Consider the following 20073-nt stretch of genomic DNA (forward strand, 5'->3'; position numbering starts at 1 on the left):
TTTTTTTTTTTTTTTTTTTTTTTTTTTTTTTTTTTTTTTTTTTTTTTTTTTTTTTTTTTTTTTTTTTTTTTTTTTTTTTTTTTTTTTTTTTTTTTTTTTTTTACTTTTCCAGCCTAGGCAATTAAGGGATTAGATATTGCAGAGCCTCCTCATTTTCTTGCCCAGAAATTTGGCTTAACACAACATGCTAATATTAAGTTACGTATATTGCATTGACTGCATAACTCCAGTGCAGTCAGTACTCATGGTGAGGAAGACTCTAATGACACCTTTATAGCCCAGAGGCACGCAACATTCCTTTACGACTGAAAACCAATCTCCAATCAAAGAGGAGTGCTGACTCACCTCATCTGTCTTCGTTTTCTCTTCAGCACCATGTGATGGAGGGACAAGGATACTATCACCCTGTCCCCCTACCACCACCACCATCAAGTGTCCTAAAAGGTGACTAACTTTTCTCTCACATAGAGACAAGGCAAATGTATGCTGTGATTCAGCAACCCCACTTATAAAGGGGGTTAGGGAATTTGCATATGTATGTACTAGATTGTTTTATGGAAATCTAGATCCCAGACTGTCTACTAAAGCCAAAACTAAATTAGTCATGTTAATTGTGTAGATGTAAATATATATATATTTTTAAAACTAAAAAAATTGTATAAAAATGGTAATAATGATGATAATAATAATAATAATAATACTGATAGTAACAATGATGATAAAGGTAATATTATATGTACATATATATACTAAAGGCTCTTTTCCCCCTTACATGGGAGGTAGCCAAAAAGACAAAGGCATAGAAACCACTCCCACCCATTCCATCCCCTACATACTCCACTCCCCTCCACCCTCCTCCCTCCCTCTCACCTTGGCACCTCCTGGATGACGGGTCATCCCTGCATCCTGTCCACTGCCATAGGTCAGAAGCATTGTTGCAAGACACAGCACATCCACAGCAACGCTGCTTCATTAATTCGGCGACCCCCCCTCTCCTTCACCTCATGCAGAAAAGGAAAAGACGGGGAGAAATCTCTTTGGGCTGCATCAATTTATTTCTCATAGATACTCGCTCACCCCCCATCCCTGACCCCCTCGTGCATCACAGCATCATCCATACACAACCCTTCTCCATTCACCCCTATCTTCTGTCCTTCCTCTACAGACATTCCTCTCTTTCGTAATGCCTCCTTTACCCCATCCATCCATCTCATCCTAGGATGTACCCTCATATTCACTCCTTCCACATCTGGATTTGCACACCGCTCTTACTGATCTTTCTTCACTCATTTTTTCCATGTGTCCAAACCATCCTAATACTCTTTCATCAACTCTATCTCCCAACTCCCTTTCCACCCCTGTTCTCCTCTTCACCTCCTCGTTTCTCACTCTATCTAGCCTAGTAACCGCTATCACACTTCTTAGACATTTCATCTCAAACACATCCAAACTCCTTCTCTCTTCCTCTCTTATGTTCCATGTTTCTGCCTTGTACAGTGCTGTTGGCACAATCGCTCCTTCATATAACCTCCTCTTAGCATCCACTCCCAAATGTTTATTTCTCATTACACTTTTTAATCCACCAAGGCATTTACTCGCTTCTCTCAATCTACATTCTAACTCCACCCCAACTCCTCCCTTTCCTGCCACATTTGCACCCAAGTATCTAAAGCTATCCACTTCCTCCAATCTCTCCCTTAATACTCACTTCCAGCCTGCTGCCACTCTTTCCCCTTTTGCCCACATTTATCTTCAGCTTCCTTCTTTCACACACCTTCTCAAACTCTGTCACTAACTTCCTCAATCCCTCCTCTGATCCTGCTACAAATGCAGTGTCGTCAGCAAACAACAACTGGCTTATTTCCCACTTTTCTCCATTTTCTTTAACCATCTCCAACCCTAGACCCACTACCCTTGCATTCACCTCTTGCACCACCCCATCCATGTATAGATTGAACAGCCAGGACAACATAACACATCCCTGATGAAGTCCCACCTTTACCTCAAACCATTCACTCTCCCCATTTCTAATCCTAACACAAGCTCTACTACTCTCATAAGAACTCCTGACTGCTCTTAACAGCTTTCCTCCTATCCCAGGTAATATTAATAATAATATTAAATGGTGATGACAATAATTATAAAAAATTATATAAATAATCATCCTATCTATATACTTCAAGGGCTTTTTCCCTCTTATGAGGGAGGTAGCCAAGTCAAAAGGCAAGTACCCACTTCTACCCATTTCACTCCCACCCATTCCACTCCCATCCACTATCCTGTCCTCCCTCTCATCTTAGCTCCTCATGAATGACAGGTCATTCCTCTATACTGATCACTCCCCTGGGTCAGAAGCAATGCAGTAAGACACAGCACAACCACAACAAGGCCACTTCACTTAATTGGTGATCCCCATTCTCCTTCCCTTCACGCAGAAAAAAAAGAGACAGTGGTATATACAACCGCTCCCAAACCACTCCATCTCCGACCCCATTTCCCTCTCACTTGCAGCTGAAGCCTGCCTACAAAAGGCAAAGATCGCTGCTTGGTCTGGCTCAGGCTGTGATACGATTGGGAGTTCCCAGAGACGAGGTCAAGAGGGGCTCGGAAGCTCCACGTGGAGGGAGACATGCCGGCTGCCACGTTCTGCCTTACAAAATACAAGGCAAGCTCCAATCAAACCTCGAAGGGTTGCCAGAAACATTTTCTATTTACATATGTGCAGAAGTTGCCAAACATGGTAATAGTAGGTTATTGCCATATTAGCTATAAGAATATTTGGAAGGTTTGGTCGCGTCGGATGCCGACGCGACGAGAGGCACCGGGAGAGCCCTTTGCTCGCGCAGGTGGTTTGACCTGAGATGCCGGAGTCTATTCTTCGCAAAAAGAGCGTTGCCGGGAAAGTTGGTGAGCTGGGTCACTTGAACAATGAACCTTCCCTTGGGAGATCGGCGACGACGTCGGAGTACCAGATTGTAGCCTGTGTGTGCGTATGCACGTGTACACGCTAGGCATCGAAGGGAGATGACAGCTACGCTGAATATCGAAGATGATACCAGCGAAGGTGAATATCGGAGACGATGATACCAGCGTAGGGAGATGATAACGTGTTTTTGTGTGTGCGTGTGTGTAAGGGTACGCCATTACCCATAGATCGTGTCATAGATGAGATATGAGCTCTCATCCGGGAGGATGATACCCGTCAATCACGAGTCCAACACGTGATCCAAGACAATGGTGAATCGCACACACAATGTCCGGGGGTTGGTTGTGAGTCTGGGTTCCGGGGGAGGCCTGCAGAGGTGGACTCACCCGGCCGAGTCTCCGGGAGCTGTCCGGGTCCGGTAAAAGCCGGACGGCCGTTTTGGGCTTAGACCGGGCAACGCCCAGCCATCCAGCGGCATGTTCTGCATTAATGCATCGGTGACCTTGAAGCATTTTAGTCCAAGCTGCCATGTTGAGAAGGAGGAAGGAAGAGAGGGGGAAGGGGGTTAAGAGGAGGGGAGGAAGGGAGACGAGGACAAGGGGATAGATTGAAGCATTTTACTCAAACCAGTCATGCTGAGGGGGGGGGGGAGAGGAGAGGAGGACGAGGGGCTAAAGAGGAGGAAGGGAGAGCGGTGGGAGGAAGTGGGGAGGCTGGGAAAAAAGAACGGTGTGATACATGAGAAGAGGAGGAGGAGGAGGAGGGGAGAAGAGGAAAGGAAGGGGTGGAGGTGGGGAGGAGGTAAGAAGAGGAGAAAGAGAACAGGTAGGTAAGAAGAGGAGTTAGCGAAGGCACAAGAGGGGAGGAAGAAAGGAGGTGAAGAAGGAAGGGGAAAACGGGAAGAAGAAGGGGAGGGAGAAAGAGAGGAGGAGGAGGAGGAAAGTACAGTAGACGAAGGAATATGCCTGGGAGGGAGAGGGAGATGATTCTCTATGACGTCCGTCCTAAAGGCCCGCCACTTGCAAAGTACTCGTTATTAGATCCTGTGTGTGTGTGATTCACCGTGGTCTTGAATCAGGTGTTGGACTCGTGATCGACAACTATTTCCCTCCAGTAAGAGAGCTCAGAGCTCACATATATGACCGATCTATGGGTAATGCTGTGACCTTACATGCACACACACCCAAGTCCCCGCCAACGAGAGTTGGAGTAACGACTCGCAGCGCAGCGATACTTAGATTATTTCAACCCTGGACGGGATTCGAACTCAGACCGCCGTAATGGCGACCGCGATCACTACCACTGCGCCATCGAGTGTGCATGATTGTGTACTGACCTAGACCTAGTTCGTTAGATTGATTTAGTAAATTTTGCTCTTTAAATTTTTCGGGGTGAAATCTTGTGTTAGAGTAGTTGCTCACACAACAATGGTTATACTAGTCGACAGTAAATGGTACGCAAACAAGGTCAACAACTACCTGCAGAATAAAAATCTGTCAACCTAATAGCCATAATGAATATTGACATTAGGCCTAGACTCTACCAAAATAAGTCTAACACTTTGGGATTCTGTAGTTGACAATAAATGAATAAACCATGTTTGAGCTGGACAACATTGTATTGTTTCAGTGTCTGGTGGCCTAACTTGCTGTGGGTGTGAGTGGGCTGGCGTTGAATGTGGGCGGGCGTCAGTAGGTCCAGGTTCGCCTACGTAGTGTCTGTGCATTGTCTTTTTTTCATACTCTCGGTGGTAAAATCTTACCTTCCACACGCTCGAACCCATCGCTAACATTTTTCAAAGTCCAAATGTGGTTTGGAAAAACGGATCCAAGTAGATAGTTCCCATATGCGGCTTATCTACATAACCTGAACCACTACGATATAATCCATAGCAGCAGTGTTTAATGGATGACGTTTTGAAAAATTAAATTAAGTCTGATCCCGTCAAGATAACCAATAAATGTAGATATTTTTCTCAAGAGAATGGAGAGTACTGAGGCGAACAGATTTGTTTGTCAATAAGAGATTTCCAAGCGCAGTGGCATGTGACGTCATAGCAATGCTTGTGTCTATTTTTAACTGCAGATCGCTATTGCCATGCGTTGGTTTTATGCATGGCTTTATCTTTTTGGTTTGTGACAAGTGTTATCTAGCTTCTCCACGTGTGTTTAGTTTCGCTTAATTGCGTTTGTTTTGTTTATGTGACTAGTCGTGTGCTTTATCTGTTACAGTGCACAGCTGCAATACAATTGTTTTTGCAGTTGACTTCTGGTTTACTCCAAGCACCAAGACTAGACACAGTTGTTCGGTGCTATCTACACCATTCTCGTACTATCGTTCGCAGACTGAAGTAACACCAAAATGTCTAGCTTTTTTCACGAAGTTCAGCAAGCTCCCCCTCACGAAGTGGTTGCTATTACAGAAGCCTTCAATGAGGACACACATGAAAAGAAACTAAATCTACGGGCAACTGGCTGTAAGTGAGAATGACATTTTGAATAGTGTATTGTAATGTCATGGAATTGTCTGGTATATCACATACTGGAAAGACATTTCTCATAACTGCTCTAATTTCACGAATCTGCCTTTCACGAATATTTATATAGTATAGGAGGAGTTGCCTCTATTTGTGAATCAAACTAACAAAGCACCCCAATATTCATTTATCTTTTGTTCGGTGTGTGAATCACGACAGGTGAAGATTCTCATGATTCTGCTATTGTTTGTGTAAAAATGAACATTCATTTCGATCAGAAAATCTTTCGCAATAGAAACGTAGACCAACGATTGTCATCCATATCACGAATTCCCGGTTTCCTGCGTTGGGCATATGTAAAACAACTTCGGTTGCTGATTGTTTTCGATTGGTTGTTTATTAACCTTTGAAGCAAAATACTAGCACCATGTTTGGAAAGTGGTTGTCGCTTGTCAGATTAGTTCGTGAGTTCAAGACTGTGACGTAGTAATGCGTATTGGGGAAAGTTACTTGCAGAGCGAGTTGCATAGTCATGTCGGAATAGTGTCACTGGTTAGGTGAGGAAGCGACCGGATGGAGAAGACTAAAACAATCTTATGCATGACTTGGTTATTTTTTAGAAAAATACTGCAATTATACAGCACTATAGATATATAAATAAGCATATATGTGTATGCATACAACAGTATATCCTGATTATTTTACCCAAAGAGGATAGGAGATGCCCATGTGATTACTTTTACCGAATCTTAGTAAATGAAGAGAATTTGGACGATTTGTGCAGAGAACCAAGGTAATCATTTGTTTTAATCAGCACTTTATCCAAATGAAGTTGTTGATATCATCAGTGTAAAGATAACCTAGTGCTACTTTGGTAAACGATCTACAAGAGTCTAATTCAGCTTTGGTATTCGATATACATGTTTCATTTATTCGGTGTGGCTCAAATAAAACATACTACATATATTTATCCAAGAGAAGTAATTACCATTTACATGTGTATTATAGAAAATAATTTAAAAATAATATAATGATAAAAGATAAGATAAAGCAAAATTGAGACAAGTTGGTGAATCTAACGAACATCAGCTACGCAGGTAAAACTACGGAAGGGAGCACAGGTCGACCATATATGGACTATGGACTACTTAGGAAAGATCACACGCACACACGGGATCGGTGTGTGAGGGTGAAACGATGTCTGTGAGAAAATTAAGATAGTGATGTATAAAAGTCGGCTGTTGACAATAAGCGAATTTAGGGGTGATGATCGTGGCGCAGGAGGAATGGGCAGGAAACTTGGATGGCGACGTCTTCATCTTTAGTAACTAAAAGCTGAGAAAATGGTAGCTGGCGTAGTGGTAGAGAAAGGTAGAAAAACGGAAGAAAAAAATAATAGGAGGTAAATTGAAATGAGAAGATGTAGTATCAGAGAAAGTTAGAAAAGAAGCGAACTTTAGGCGAAGAAAAAGTACGTGTAGATGTTTGTGCGTGGGGCGTGGTTATGTTCTTGAGAGGTGTGTGTCAAGATCTAAGAATATAAGGTCTAACCACTTCCGACCGAATTTCGAGGGAGTTGGCGCAGCGGGCCCGTGAACGTCACCTGGCTGCTCAAAGTGGGGTTAGCGGGTCCTATAGCTGTCAGTTGAAGCTGGTCCGTCGTTCGAAAATGACGTCGCCTTCGCTCGCACTGCTCCACGCAATTAGTTATATTCTGACAAATATTATATAAAATATATATATAAATATATATAAAATATTATAGTTCCTGTCTATATATATGAATATATAATATATATTATATATAAAATATTATAGTTCCTGTCTTCCTTGGCGTTTCACAGTTTTCTTCAGTGTATCACAAAGAGAAAATGGACTCATCCAAATGACGTCAAACGCAGCGCAGAAGAATGTAAACGGTCTGACCTGTATATTTAGACCTTGGTGTGTGTACTGTATATTTTACGAGAAGCGAGCAGGAATCACTTCCCGCATGTGCTCCCGAAGGGTAGTGGCCCCAGCCGGGGCAGGGCGGTGCTGACTAATCAGCGGTGGGCGACTCTTTAAACTTAAGAGAGAAGAGAATTGGTACTTAATGAGGCAGAGCGTAATTGGTCGTAGTCAAGCAGCGAGCAAAGCGATACTGACAAGCAGACTTAGCAGAGGCGGGCAGCTTCCTAAAGAGGGAGACCATTATATGATGATGAAGATGAACTTTCCGCATTGCCAGTGTTGGCGACATGCGTGAACTATTACTCTCCCACCCATTCCTTTCCCATCCATTCCACTCCCACCCATTCCTCTCCCATTCATTCCACTCCCATCCATTCAACTCCCATCCATTCCACTCCCACCCACTCCTCTCCCACCCATTCCTCTCCCACCCATTCCTCTCCCACCCATTTTTCTCCCGCCCATTCCTCTACCACCCATTCCTCACCCACCCATTCCTCTCTCACACATTCCACTCCCATCCATTCCACTCATATCCATTCCACTCCCATCCATTCCACTCCCATCCATTCCTCTCCCATCCATTCCTCTCCCACCCATTCCACTCCCACCCAGTCCTCTCTCACCTATTCTTCTCCCACCCACTCCTCTCCCACCCATTTCTCTCTCACCTATTCCTCTCCCACCCACTCTTCTCCCACCCATTCGTCTCCCACCCATTCCTCTCCGACCCACACCCCTCCCACCTATTCCATTCCCAACCACTCCCCTCCCACACATTCCTCTCCCACCCACTCCTCTTCATCCCATTCCACCCCACCCACTCCTCTCTCACCCATTCCTCTCCCACCCATTCCTCTCCAACACATTCCTCTCCCATCCATTCCTCTCCCACCCACTCCTCTCCCACTCATTCCTCTCCCATCCATTCCACTCCCATCCATTCCACTTCCACCCATTCCTCTCCCATCCATTCCTCTACCACCCACTCCTCTCCCACCCTCTCGTCTCCCACCTATTCCTCTCCCACCCATTCCTCTCCCACCCACTCCTCTCCCGTCCATCTCTCTCCCAACCATTCCTCTCCTACCCACTCTTCTCCTACCCACTCTTCTCACACCCACACCTCTCCCACCCATTTCTCTCCCACCTATTCCTCTCCCACCCATTCCTCTTGTACCCATTCCTCTCCAACCCATTTCACTCCCACCCACTCATCTCCCATCCGTTCCTCCTCCAACATTCCTCTCCCACCCACTCTTCTCCCACCCATTCTTCTCCTACCCACTCCTCTCCCACCCATTCCCCTCCCACGCATTCCTATCCCTCCCATTCCACTTCTACCAACTCGTCTCCCACCCATTCCACTCTCACCCATTCCTTTCCCACCCATTCCACTCCCATCCATTCTACTCCCATCCATTCCACTCCCATCTATCCCACTCCCACCCATTCCTATCCCATCCATTCGACTCCCACCCATTCCTCTCCCACCCACTCCTCTCCCACCCATTCGTCTCCTACCAATTCCTCTACCACCCATTCTTCTCCCTCCCATTCCTCTCCCACCCACTCCTCTATCACCCACTCCTCTCCCACCGATTCCTCCCCCACCGATTCCTATCCCAGCCATTCCTCCCCCACCCATTCCACTCCCACCCATTCCTCTCCCATCCATTGCACTCCCACCCACTCCTTACCAACCCATTCCTCTCCCACCCATGCCTCTCCCACCCACTCCTCTCCCATGCATTCCACTCCTACCCATTCCACTCTCACCCATTCCTCTCCCATCCATTCTACTCCCATCCATTCCATTCCCATCCATTCCGAATAACCTTTTTATCTCCACTGTAACTAGAATTCTATGGGATTCTCTTTGGAATTATCAACAATATTCATTTCGTATTGTCGTTTTCGTTTTCATTTTTTATTGCTATGCATCAATTGGCCTCCTGCAATTATGATTTCCAATTCTTCTTTTCTATTTGTTCAGTCATTATATTATTCGTGTGCTTGTCCATTTAGTCAATTAGGTGGACTATTTATTAGGTCACTTGTGTCCTTATTCAAACATTTATTCATTTATCTATTTATATATTTGTCTGTCTGTCTGTATGCCTGTTTGTCTGTCTGTCGGTTTGTTTTCTGCATCCTACCTCCTTACATATCGAAAAGACCTGTCGGCATTCTCTACTCTTGTCCATTGCAAGCCACTGCAATATAGTTAATAAAAATTATATTCCTATATGCGCATTATTTATCACAGTTATATTGACATTCACGCAGTGGTTATGATAACAATTGTGTTCATATTTACACAATGATTATGACCATTACTATACTCATGCACACCCATTGACCAAGAACAATGAAATAGCTGAACGTAATGAGCTTGAATGTGTTGGTGGCCATGGCGACTGAGCTCAAGTGTTGGAATCTCGGAGGCTGAAGAGCTCACGAAGACAGCGACGCTGGCTCTCGCCGGACGCTCGGCTCGGTGGGACCAACTTCCACTTCGACGCCATCATGCAGAACCAGGACTTCCCAATCAACAAGAAACGCAGGAGATACACTCAAGAGGAGGGGCACAGGAAGAGAAGCCGGCGTGAGATACAATTCGACACCCGGGACACATATCTCGTGGAATGCAGCCGTGTGATCAAGAAGTTCGAAAAGAACTTGGACATCAGAGACCCAATAAAGGATCTTCGGTTCTATGTCCTTCACACGGTAATGCGCCAGAGATTTAGAACATACACAAAAGGCCTAAAACAAAAGCGATATTAAGAAGTCAACTTTCTCGCTGCAACGCCTTTCTTTGAAGAAGAAACTAAAAAAAATATATATATATTTCAACGATCAGCCGGCTTCTCTCCTGTTGCTCGATTCATCAAGATCGTCACAAGTGTCCAGGGCTCTTTACGTATCAGGCATAAATTCGTTTCAATTTTGCCTTCAAAGTCATTGTGAATAAGGACAAATTTCTCTTTTCACTTTTTCTTAAAACATCAGTCATCAGTTCTAAAACTGTACAGCTTTGCTTCAGTGAAAACAAGCAGCTAAAAATTCAAAATCTTCAGTAGATTCGTCAAGAACACGAATGTCTCAAGGCTTCCAGCCACGTTTTCTTTGTTCAACAAAGTCATTTCAAAACGTTTTGCCAACTCTATCCTCTCGCACAGTAATCTTGTACGCTTGATCAATTCTAGTAACACTTATATATGTACAAGAGAGTACTTAATTTGATCATTTCGTACGGTGTATACAATATACGCCAAAGTTCTTTCATGGAACTTGCAAAGATGTTTTCATGTGTATGTGCGCGCGCGCACTCACACACACACACACACACACACACACACACACACACACACACACACACACACACACATTCAAGAGATTCCTCTAACCTCAATCAAATCGTCTGCCATTAGCCAGAACCAAATCCTCAAATGCATCACATATGGAATAGTGAAAGCCGATTGTTTGTGGCGACAATTTTTGTCCTTAGAGTTGGACACACGTCGTCGTCGTTCCTCTCCTTAATTGCGCTCGGGAGCCTTCACTCCGAGCTGAATGAAATCGTCCTCTGTCATTAGTCAGAACGAATTTTCTAAATGGTGTCATATATATATATATATATATATATATATATATATATATATATATATATATATATATATGTATGTATATATTGGTAAGTATTTTAGACAAATTATTTGGATTTCGATGAAGAACATAAACACGGGAAGGCTCGGAACCCTGAACACTAACGTTTCGTTCGCGTAGAACTTCTTCAGAGAGTGTAAGGAAAACTGTAATTGAAGTTTAGGTACTAAACTTAATTATCTTTCGGATACTTGCGAAAGGTCGTTTTTCTGGCGTGTTCTAGAAATAAAATACTAGTTTGTTTAGCTAAATTGATAAACCCTCCTCGATGGTTCGATGAATTCTTAGTTGAAATATATGCTGATTCTATAAATCTATTGAATCTATGAAAACCCTTATGCAGCATCTTAGCTCCTCTCCAGTTTGGTAAATGATCTAATTTTTCCGCATGAACTACGAAAGAATTTGATGTCCTATGTGTTTTTATGTCGTTTTTATGTTCATAAATTCTTTTATCTAACCCCCATGATGACTCGCCATTGAGCAACTATTGGACGGGATTTTGTATACAACACTGTCTTCGGAATTGGTTCTCTTTTCGGAAGTCTTTATCAAATCACCTATCCTCTTAATTCTAAAACACGCCAGAAAAACGAACTTTCCCAAGTATCCGAAAAGATAATTAAGTTTAGTACATAAACTTCAATTACAGTTTTCCGTACACTCTCTGAAGAAGTTCTACGCGAACGAAACATTGTTTAGGGTTCCAAGCCTTCCCGTGTTTATGTTCTCCATCATCCAAATCATTTGTCTAAAATACTTATCAATATATATGTATATACATATATATGTATATATATAATATATATATATATATGTGTGTGTGTGTGTGTGTGTGTGTGTGTGTGTGTGTGTATTTACCTAGTTGTATTTACCTAGTTGTATTTTACGGGAAGGGGAGCTATGCTCGTGGGGTCCCGTCTTCATATCTCATTTTATCTAAACTATTTTTAAATTCATGTATTGTTTTTGCACACACCACTTTCTCATCTAACTTGTTCCAACTGTCTATTGCTCTGTGAGGAAAGCTGTTCTTTTTAAAATCTCTTCTATAGCTGTCTTTTTTTATTTTCTTTCCGTGTCCTCTTGTATTTCTGTCATCCCATTTTATCAGATTCTCTCTATCAGTAATTTCTATGCCTTTCATGATTCTGTAAATAGCTATCAAATCTCCTCTCTCTCTTCTTTGCTCTAGTGTCTGTAGTTTAAGTTTTTGTAGTCTCTCTTCATATGATAGTTTTGAGAGTGTTGGTGCCAGTTTTGTAATTGCTCTTTGTATCCTTTCAAGTTTTTTTATACATTTTTTTGTACTTGGTGACCATATCGTTGCTGCATATTCCAATCTTGGTCTTATCAGGGTGATTAGGATTTTCCTCACCATTTCTTCATCCAGGTATGTAAATGCCACTTTGATTGTTCTTATTAAATTATAAGTTTCTCCAAAAATCTTATTTATATGTTTCTCAGGTGACATATTATTCATAACAATGACTCCCAGGTCCTTCTCATTTTCTACTTTTTTTATTCCTTCTTCTCCCAAATTATATGATCCTGCTATTCTGTTTTTGCTTTTTCCAAATTCCATTATACTACACTTTTTTGTATTGAACTCCATCTCCCACTTCCTACTCCATTCTTGTACTTTATTTAGATCCCTCTGTAGTGATTCACAATCTTCTTCAGTTTTCACTCTTTTCAGTAGTTTTGCATCATCTGCAAAGAAGCTCATATAGCTTTCAATTCCTTCATCCATATCATTAATATATATAGCAAACATTATTGGGGCCAGAACTGTTCCCTGCGGGACACCGCTTATTACTTCATTCCATTTTGAGTGCTGATCTCTTATCACTACTCTCATTTTTCTTTCTTGCAAAAAGTCTTCCATCCAATTTAGCAATTTACCTTGTATTCCTCCTTCATATTCTAATTTCTTAAGCAACTTCTTATGTGGTACTTTGTCAAAAGCTTTTTTTAGGTCTAGAAATGCACAATCAGCCCATCCATCTCTTTCTTGTATTATATCTATTAGCCTTGAATAGAAACATATTAAATTGGTGACGCATGACCGACCTTGTCTGAATCCAAATTGCCTTGGATTTAGTACGTTGTTTTTTTCCAAGTATTTTACCCATCTACTTTTGATAATTCTTTCACAAATTTTTGCTATTGTACTTGTTAGAGAGACTGGTCTATAATTGGTAGGTTCTTCTTTATTTCCTCCTTTATATATAGGTACTATATTTGCTTTTTTCCAATCTTCTGGAACTTTTCCTTCTTTTAAGGAACTGCTTATTATGCTATGTATTTTGTCTGCCAGTTCATTCCTGCATTCTTTCAGAATCCAGTTTGCTATTTCATCTGGCCCATGCGATTTTCTGACATCAAAATTACCCAAGTGTGTCAATATTTCATTCTTTGTTACTTCTATTTCTTCCATAGGGGGGACTTTTTCTTTCCACTCAATCTCTTCAGGTTGTATATTTTCCCTTGTAAACACTGATTTAAAATGTTTGTTCATAATTTCTGCCATTTCCATTTCCTCAGTGTATTCAACTCCTCCTTGTCTCAATTTCTCCAAGTCTTGTTTGTTTTTCAGTTTATTGTTTACAAATCTGTAGAATAGTTTTGGTTGATCTTTACACTTTTCTATAACATCTTTTTCATATTTTCTTTTTTTCTCTCTGCACTTTTGTACATATTCATTTCTATAACCAGTATATATTTTCCATTTTTCAGGTCTTCTGTCTTTTTTCCATCTGGTCCAGGCTTTGTCTCTTTTGTCTTTTAACTCCCTACAACTTTTGTTGTACCAGCATTTTACATATTCTTTTTCTTGTTTTTGTCTTGGGACATACTTTTCCACTCCTTTTTTGTAAATTTTTGTCAAAATATTCCATTTCTCTTCCACTGATGTTTCTTCTTTGTATATTTCTTCCCAGTTTTCTTGTTGGAAGAATTCTCTTATTTTATCAAAGTTTGTTTTTTCATACATCATTCTTCCTTTTCTATATTGTTCATTTCTTTTCATATATTTTTCTTCATTAAGTTCCAGTTCAATCAATATGTGGTCACTTTTACCTATTGGTGTTTTATATTCAATCTTGTCCACTATTCTAGGTTCAGATGTAATTATTAAGTCTAGCCTCGATGGTTCTTCTTCATTTCTATACCTAGTGTTCTCTTGTATCCATTGTGTCATTGAATGGTCAGTAATCATCTCAAGTAGAGCATTTCCCCATGAGTCATCACCACTCTTTGCTGTCATTTCTTCCCAGCAGATTTCTTTGCAATTAAAGTCGCCCATCATAACTATTCTTCCTCCGTCTTCCATTATTTTAGTTAATGCTATCTTTGTGTCCTCTAACATACTTTTATATTCACTCTCCTCCCATGAGGCTGTTTTCGGAGGCACATAATTGATCACAAATTTTCTGCTCTTCTTATCTCTGTCTTCCACTTCTATCATAATCATCTCTACTGTATTCTTTCCATATATGACACCTTTCACGTTTATATCCTTCTTAGTCAGGAACATAACTCCACCCCCTTGCTTTTTCTCTCTGTTTCTAATCCAATAATTGTATGCATCATGTCCTACACTGTTGGGTGGTAGTGGGCCTTTTAATTTTGTTTCTACAATTCCCATTATGTCCGGTTCTTTTTCTTTCAAATAATCATTCAGCTCATTCAATCCTGTTATTAATCCATCTATATTTGTGTAAGACACTCTTAGTTTTCTGCCACTTCCATTGTGTTCTCTGTTTCCCTTATGTTTTTCTTTTGTATGTCGAACTTCCTTAGTTTCATGTTCACTACTCTCCAATAGAATCTCTCTTTCTCTGACTCCGTTCTGTTCTCGTTTTTTGTCTTAGCTTCCAGTCTTTTCTGCTTTTCTTCCTCTCTTTCCTCTTTATTCATTTCTCTTTTTATCCATATCTTTTTGTGTTGTTCACTTGTTGCTAGTTTCCCTGTTTTGGATAAGATATTCTCTGCCGTTGTTTGTGACTTGAATTTAATCTTAATTGGTCTGGTCTTGTCTGTGCTATACTTTCCGAGTCTAAATTTCTCTTCGATTTGTTTCATAATTCCTGGTTCATCTTCCTGAACTGATTCTAGTAATTGGCTTACTTTTTCATTTTCCTCTTTGATTCTTGTGGTTCTATCTGTGTTGTGTTTCTCTTCCATTCCTAATATAATTATACATTTCTTCTTGTCTGCTAAATCCCTTACTATATTCTCCTTTTGTCTCATCACTTTAATAACTGAGTCTTCAGTATGTTCTTTCAATTGCTGTTTGACTATGTCAGTGAATGAAATCTTATTTCCTTCTTGGGTTTGCTTCCAATTTTTACTTTCTTTAGCTATTGTTTCTCTGTTTTCTTTACTATTCTTCTTCAATTCCTCATTCTCCCCCTTTACCTCTCTTAACTGTCTTTTTAGTTCTTCTATTTCATCAGTTAAGTTTTTATTCGCCTTTTCCAGTTCTTCCAATCTTTCAACCCTTTTTAAAATGGTGTTCATATGACCTAACCTACTCTCCAAGTCTTCGATCACCTTATCAACCTTCATCTCTAGTCTTGTCAGTCGGGGGGGGTTTGAGTCCCCCCCACTCTCTTTAAATCCCTTGAAAATATTCTCATCACTTTCTGCTATATTGCTCCTATCTATACCTCTAATCTTCACATTCCTATTAGACATGTCATCATCCAACTCGTCTTGGGGTCTTTTGTCTACCCGGCGGCCCGTCAGGGCCATTTCCTCCACCTCCTCATTACCTTCCATTTCCCCAGTAATCCCTCCCCCTCTCCTCTTTCCTTACTTTCCCTCTACCTCACGAGCAATTTCCCCCCCCCCCTGCAAATACAAAAAGGCACTTCTCTTTGCGTTGGTATCCACAATCTTCACTTTTCTTCAGAGCGTTCGTCAAGCCGTCCGTTCGTTGAAAGTGTGTGTGTGTGTGTGTGTGTGTGTGTGTGTGTCTGATGTCGCTGTTCACTAGCGAATTTCTCATATATGTGTGTGTATATATATATATATATATATATATACATCATGTATATATATGTATATATATGTATATATATATATATATATGTATATATATATATACATGACACAATTTAGAAACTTCGTTCTGACTAATGACAAAGGACGATTTCATTTACCTATAAGTGTTACTAGAATTGATCAAGCGTGCAAGATTACTGTGCGAAATAACAGAGTTGGCAAAACGTTTTGAAATGACTGTTGAACAAAGAAAACGTGGCTGCAAGCCTTAAGATATTCGTGTTCCTGACGAATCTACCGAAGATTTTGAATTGTTAGCTGTATACTTTCACTAAAGCAAAGCAGTTCAGTTTTAGAACTGAAGACGGATATCTTAAGAAAAAGTGAAAAAAAGAGAAAATTGTCATTATTCGCGATGACTTTGAAGGCAAAATTTAAACGAATTTATGCCTTATACGTAAAGAGCCGTGGACACTTGTGACGATGTTGATTAAACCACCAGGAAATGTTAATAGATTGATTGCATAAGAATGACTATTGAGAATAAAGGTAAAAATAATATAATATTCGTATAACCAACGTAATCAACGTATAGGTTTTCTTGTAGATCACAATATAAAGTGTAGATCGTATACCAAAGTAACTTCATGACATGTGCATCGCATAGCCTACGAAAGTAACACCTTACCAGACCGCATACCAAAGTAGTACCTTACTACTAAGTATTTCAGCGGCTTTGACCCATCGTTTTTCGCTCATATTTCCGAAATAACCATTCACATCAGTATGATATATTAGCACAGCCTATTTCACACCCGGCCATAATTTTTGACGTTAGAGTGCATTTACAAGTGTATTTAATTACGGCGTTTACTCTTGATATTAAGTGTGTCGTAGCCGACACCCGTGAAGTAAATCGAACAGGTGAAGTCGTGACGTCATCACAAACTACCTCGTGTATCCCAACTTCACTTGTTCGATTTACTTCACGGGTGTCGGCTACGACACACACAATATCAAGAGTAAACACCGTAATTAAATACACTTGTGAATACACTATAACGTCAAAAATTATGGACGGGTATGAATTAGGCTGTGCTAATATACCATGCGTATGTGAATGATTATTTCGGAAATATGAGCGAAAAACGATGGGTCAAAGCCGCTGAAATACTTAGTAGATCGCATACCAAAGTAGCACCTTACCATTTAAATATTGAACTATAGCTTACGGATCCTCTTACTATAGTTATTAAGTATTCTGAAAAATAACCTTTATCAGTGTAGAGAATATTTCCAATGTAGACTGCAGACGTCACTGTCGTACATGTATTGCCAAATATTCCAAATCCAGTCTAAGATATTCGAACAAAAGAAGGGGATGGGGGGGGGGGTTTCAGGAGAGCAATCCGAAAAATGTACTTTTTCAAACACGAAAACTTAGATTATAACATATATCTCTCCTGTCTAGGGTTGGAGTGTGTCTAGGAACGGAACCGAAAAAGCCCACGTTCACGCCAAAACGCTAAAATGGCTTCATTACTAAATAGATAAATTAGCACCGCTTCCACAGAAATGAACGCCCCCCCCCCTCCGCACACCTCCCAAAGACTATATAGGAAAGATGGGAAAGCTTCTATCTTTTACTAATAAGAAAACGTCATCCATCCAGCGGGAATGCGCGCCATCTATCGACAGAGCCGCAAACTATAAATCGGAAGTGGCGTAGCGCGGCTTTCAAATCATACTTAACTTGTATTATATATAGTGTTTATGGAAATTTTAAAACTGATCCTTTCGCTAAAATAATCAACATCTCGAAAAAGTTTTACTCTCATTTTATAAAATAATGAGTAGTAATTTTATGACTTTTGCATGCAAACAAGACTATCTAATATATGCTTTACACACATGATCATATTTATAAAATCAAAAGTTGGTAAAATACTTCTGCACAATGCATCATTCATTACTAAATATTTGAAATTGAGTAAACAGTTAAAATTTAAAAGGTTATTTTAGTTATATTTATCTTATTATTTCTGTAATATCATGTTTTTCTTGTTTGTGCTTGTGCTTATGTTTGAACTTTGTATACTTATTCAAGTATCTGTACACAAATTATACAAACAAGGATAGTAAAAGTTTGGTATACATGAGATTCTTTTATTTGCAACAAAGCAATACTGTCTTGTAAAGAACATATACCAAACAAACTAAAAGAAATAACATTATTCAACTTCAAAAATGAACCATACATCAGGCAACCAAAACATGCAATCAGATATTAAATACCAAACGAAACATTGGAAAATCAGTAATCAAAAACAATATGAAACAAAAATAAACAAAGAAGCAGACATAACATGCATATGCAAAAATAAAGCAAAAAATGTTAACAGAACAAAGGAAAACCCCAAAAGCAAACAAACAAAAATATATACATATGTAGCAAGACAGGTACTGTATTGTAAAAAACATAGACAAAAATAAAAGGATGAACATGCAAGAAATAAGTCACAAAATCAAACAAACAAGATTTGCAATCATACATAAAATAATTTTGCAGAGGATAAAAACATAACTTCTTTGATCAAATTACATGGAAATCACACATTTTAGAGAAAATAGGTAAAATAATGTAACCATATGCTAGTTTTTTATATGAAATTATGCATTTGAGCAAAAACCGTCCTTGTTTGAGATTTGGTCGCCTATGAGTGAGTCGGACGGCATTCGTAGCTGCGGTTGGTAATTTTGCAGAGGATAAAAACGTAATTTCTTTGATCAAATGACATGGAAATCACACATTTTAAAGAAAATAAGTCAAATAATGCAACCATATGCTCGTTTTTTTTTATATATACAAAATCGTGCATTTGAATATAAACCGTCCTTGTTCGGCGTTGGTCGGCTATTAGTGAGTCGGACGGCATTCGTAGCTGTGGTTGGTAATTTTGCAGAGGATAAATGCGTAAATTTTCTTTGATCAAATTGCATGAAAATCACACATTTTAAAGAAAATAGGTCAAATAATGTAACCATATGCTAATTTTTATATAAAATTATGCATTTGAGCAAAAGCCGTCATTGTTTGGGTTTGGTCGGCGTTGGTCGACTTAGGTAATTTTGCAGACGATAAAAACGTAACTTCTCTTTGATCAAATTACATGATAATCACACATTTAAAAAGAAAATTGGTCAAATAATGCAACCACATGCTAATTTCTATATAAAATTATGCATTTGAGCAAAAGCCGTCATTATTTGGGTTTGGTCGGCTTTGGTCGGCGTTGGTCGACGTTTATTGAGACCGTAAAAGAACAAGCATAACACAGAGAAATCATTCAACAAAAACCGTTAAATTTTAAAACTACCAAAGAACTTTAAGAAGCAGTCACAACTTACCAAAAAAAAAAAAAAAAAAAAAAAAGAAGAAACATACATGCGATTCAACTTTTTTTTTGTTGCTGTGTATTTGGCCATTTATTCAAAATTAAGGTAAAAGTTTATAACTTTACCACATAAGCTAAGAACATGACATAACTATATCAAAGTTGCTGTGCCTGCCTGGGACTGCCATAAAGATATGGTATGAATTTGACATGATCAATTCATATTTCTAGATATTTGTAAGGTATTCATCTATAATTTTCATTTCCAAGCTAAGTGACACTGCACTGAGTCTGACATAAAGATAAAGAAGATTAACTATGTTCTATTTTATTCCTCCATTTTCTGTTAAAGTTTCCATGTATTGTGTATGTTGAATCTCTTACCTTTCTCTATCTTTAGGAAAAACTTGAAGTATTAGATGGGGAAAGGCATTTTTTTCTTTTTGCACACCACACATGGGTGATAGTTCCGCCCACACTCTATGATTGAATGTCCCGCTTAATTGTAAACAAACAGACGATGCAGTTAAAACTGCTGATTGGCGTACACGCCATCTAGTGAGAGAGCCGCACAGTAAAATGTATGTGGACGATGCGGCTCTCCGTGAGCTTTCCCGTCTTTCTTATATAGTCTTTGCACA

The 20073-nt window shown here is 39.8% G+C and overlaps 1 protein-coding gene across 1 annotated transcript in view; it reads left to right on the top strand.

The window, feature by feature from the left end:
* Positions 1-5082: 5082 nt before the first annotated feature.
* LOC143027633 (aspartate aminotransferase, cytoplasmic-like) overlaps positions 5083-20073 on the top strand; it is a 37189-nt gene continuing 22198 nt past the window's right edge. The window contains exon 1 of the mRNA XM_076189020.1: positions 5083-5402. Coding sequence (XP_076045135.1) covers positions 5288-5402 — 115 coding nt within the window. The 5' untranslated portion in view covers positions 5083-5287. The remainder of the gene's footprint in view (positions 5403-20073) is intronic.

Source organism: Oratosquilla oratoria, chromosome 8 (assembly GCF_046742065.1).
Source record: "Oratosquilla oratoria isolate Oo_2021 chromosome 8, ASM4674206v1, whole genome shotgun sequence".
Classification (NCBI taxonomy): Eukaryota; Metazoa; Arthropoda; class Malacostraca; order Stomatopoda; family Squillidae; genus Oratosquilla; species Oratosquilla oratoria.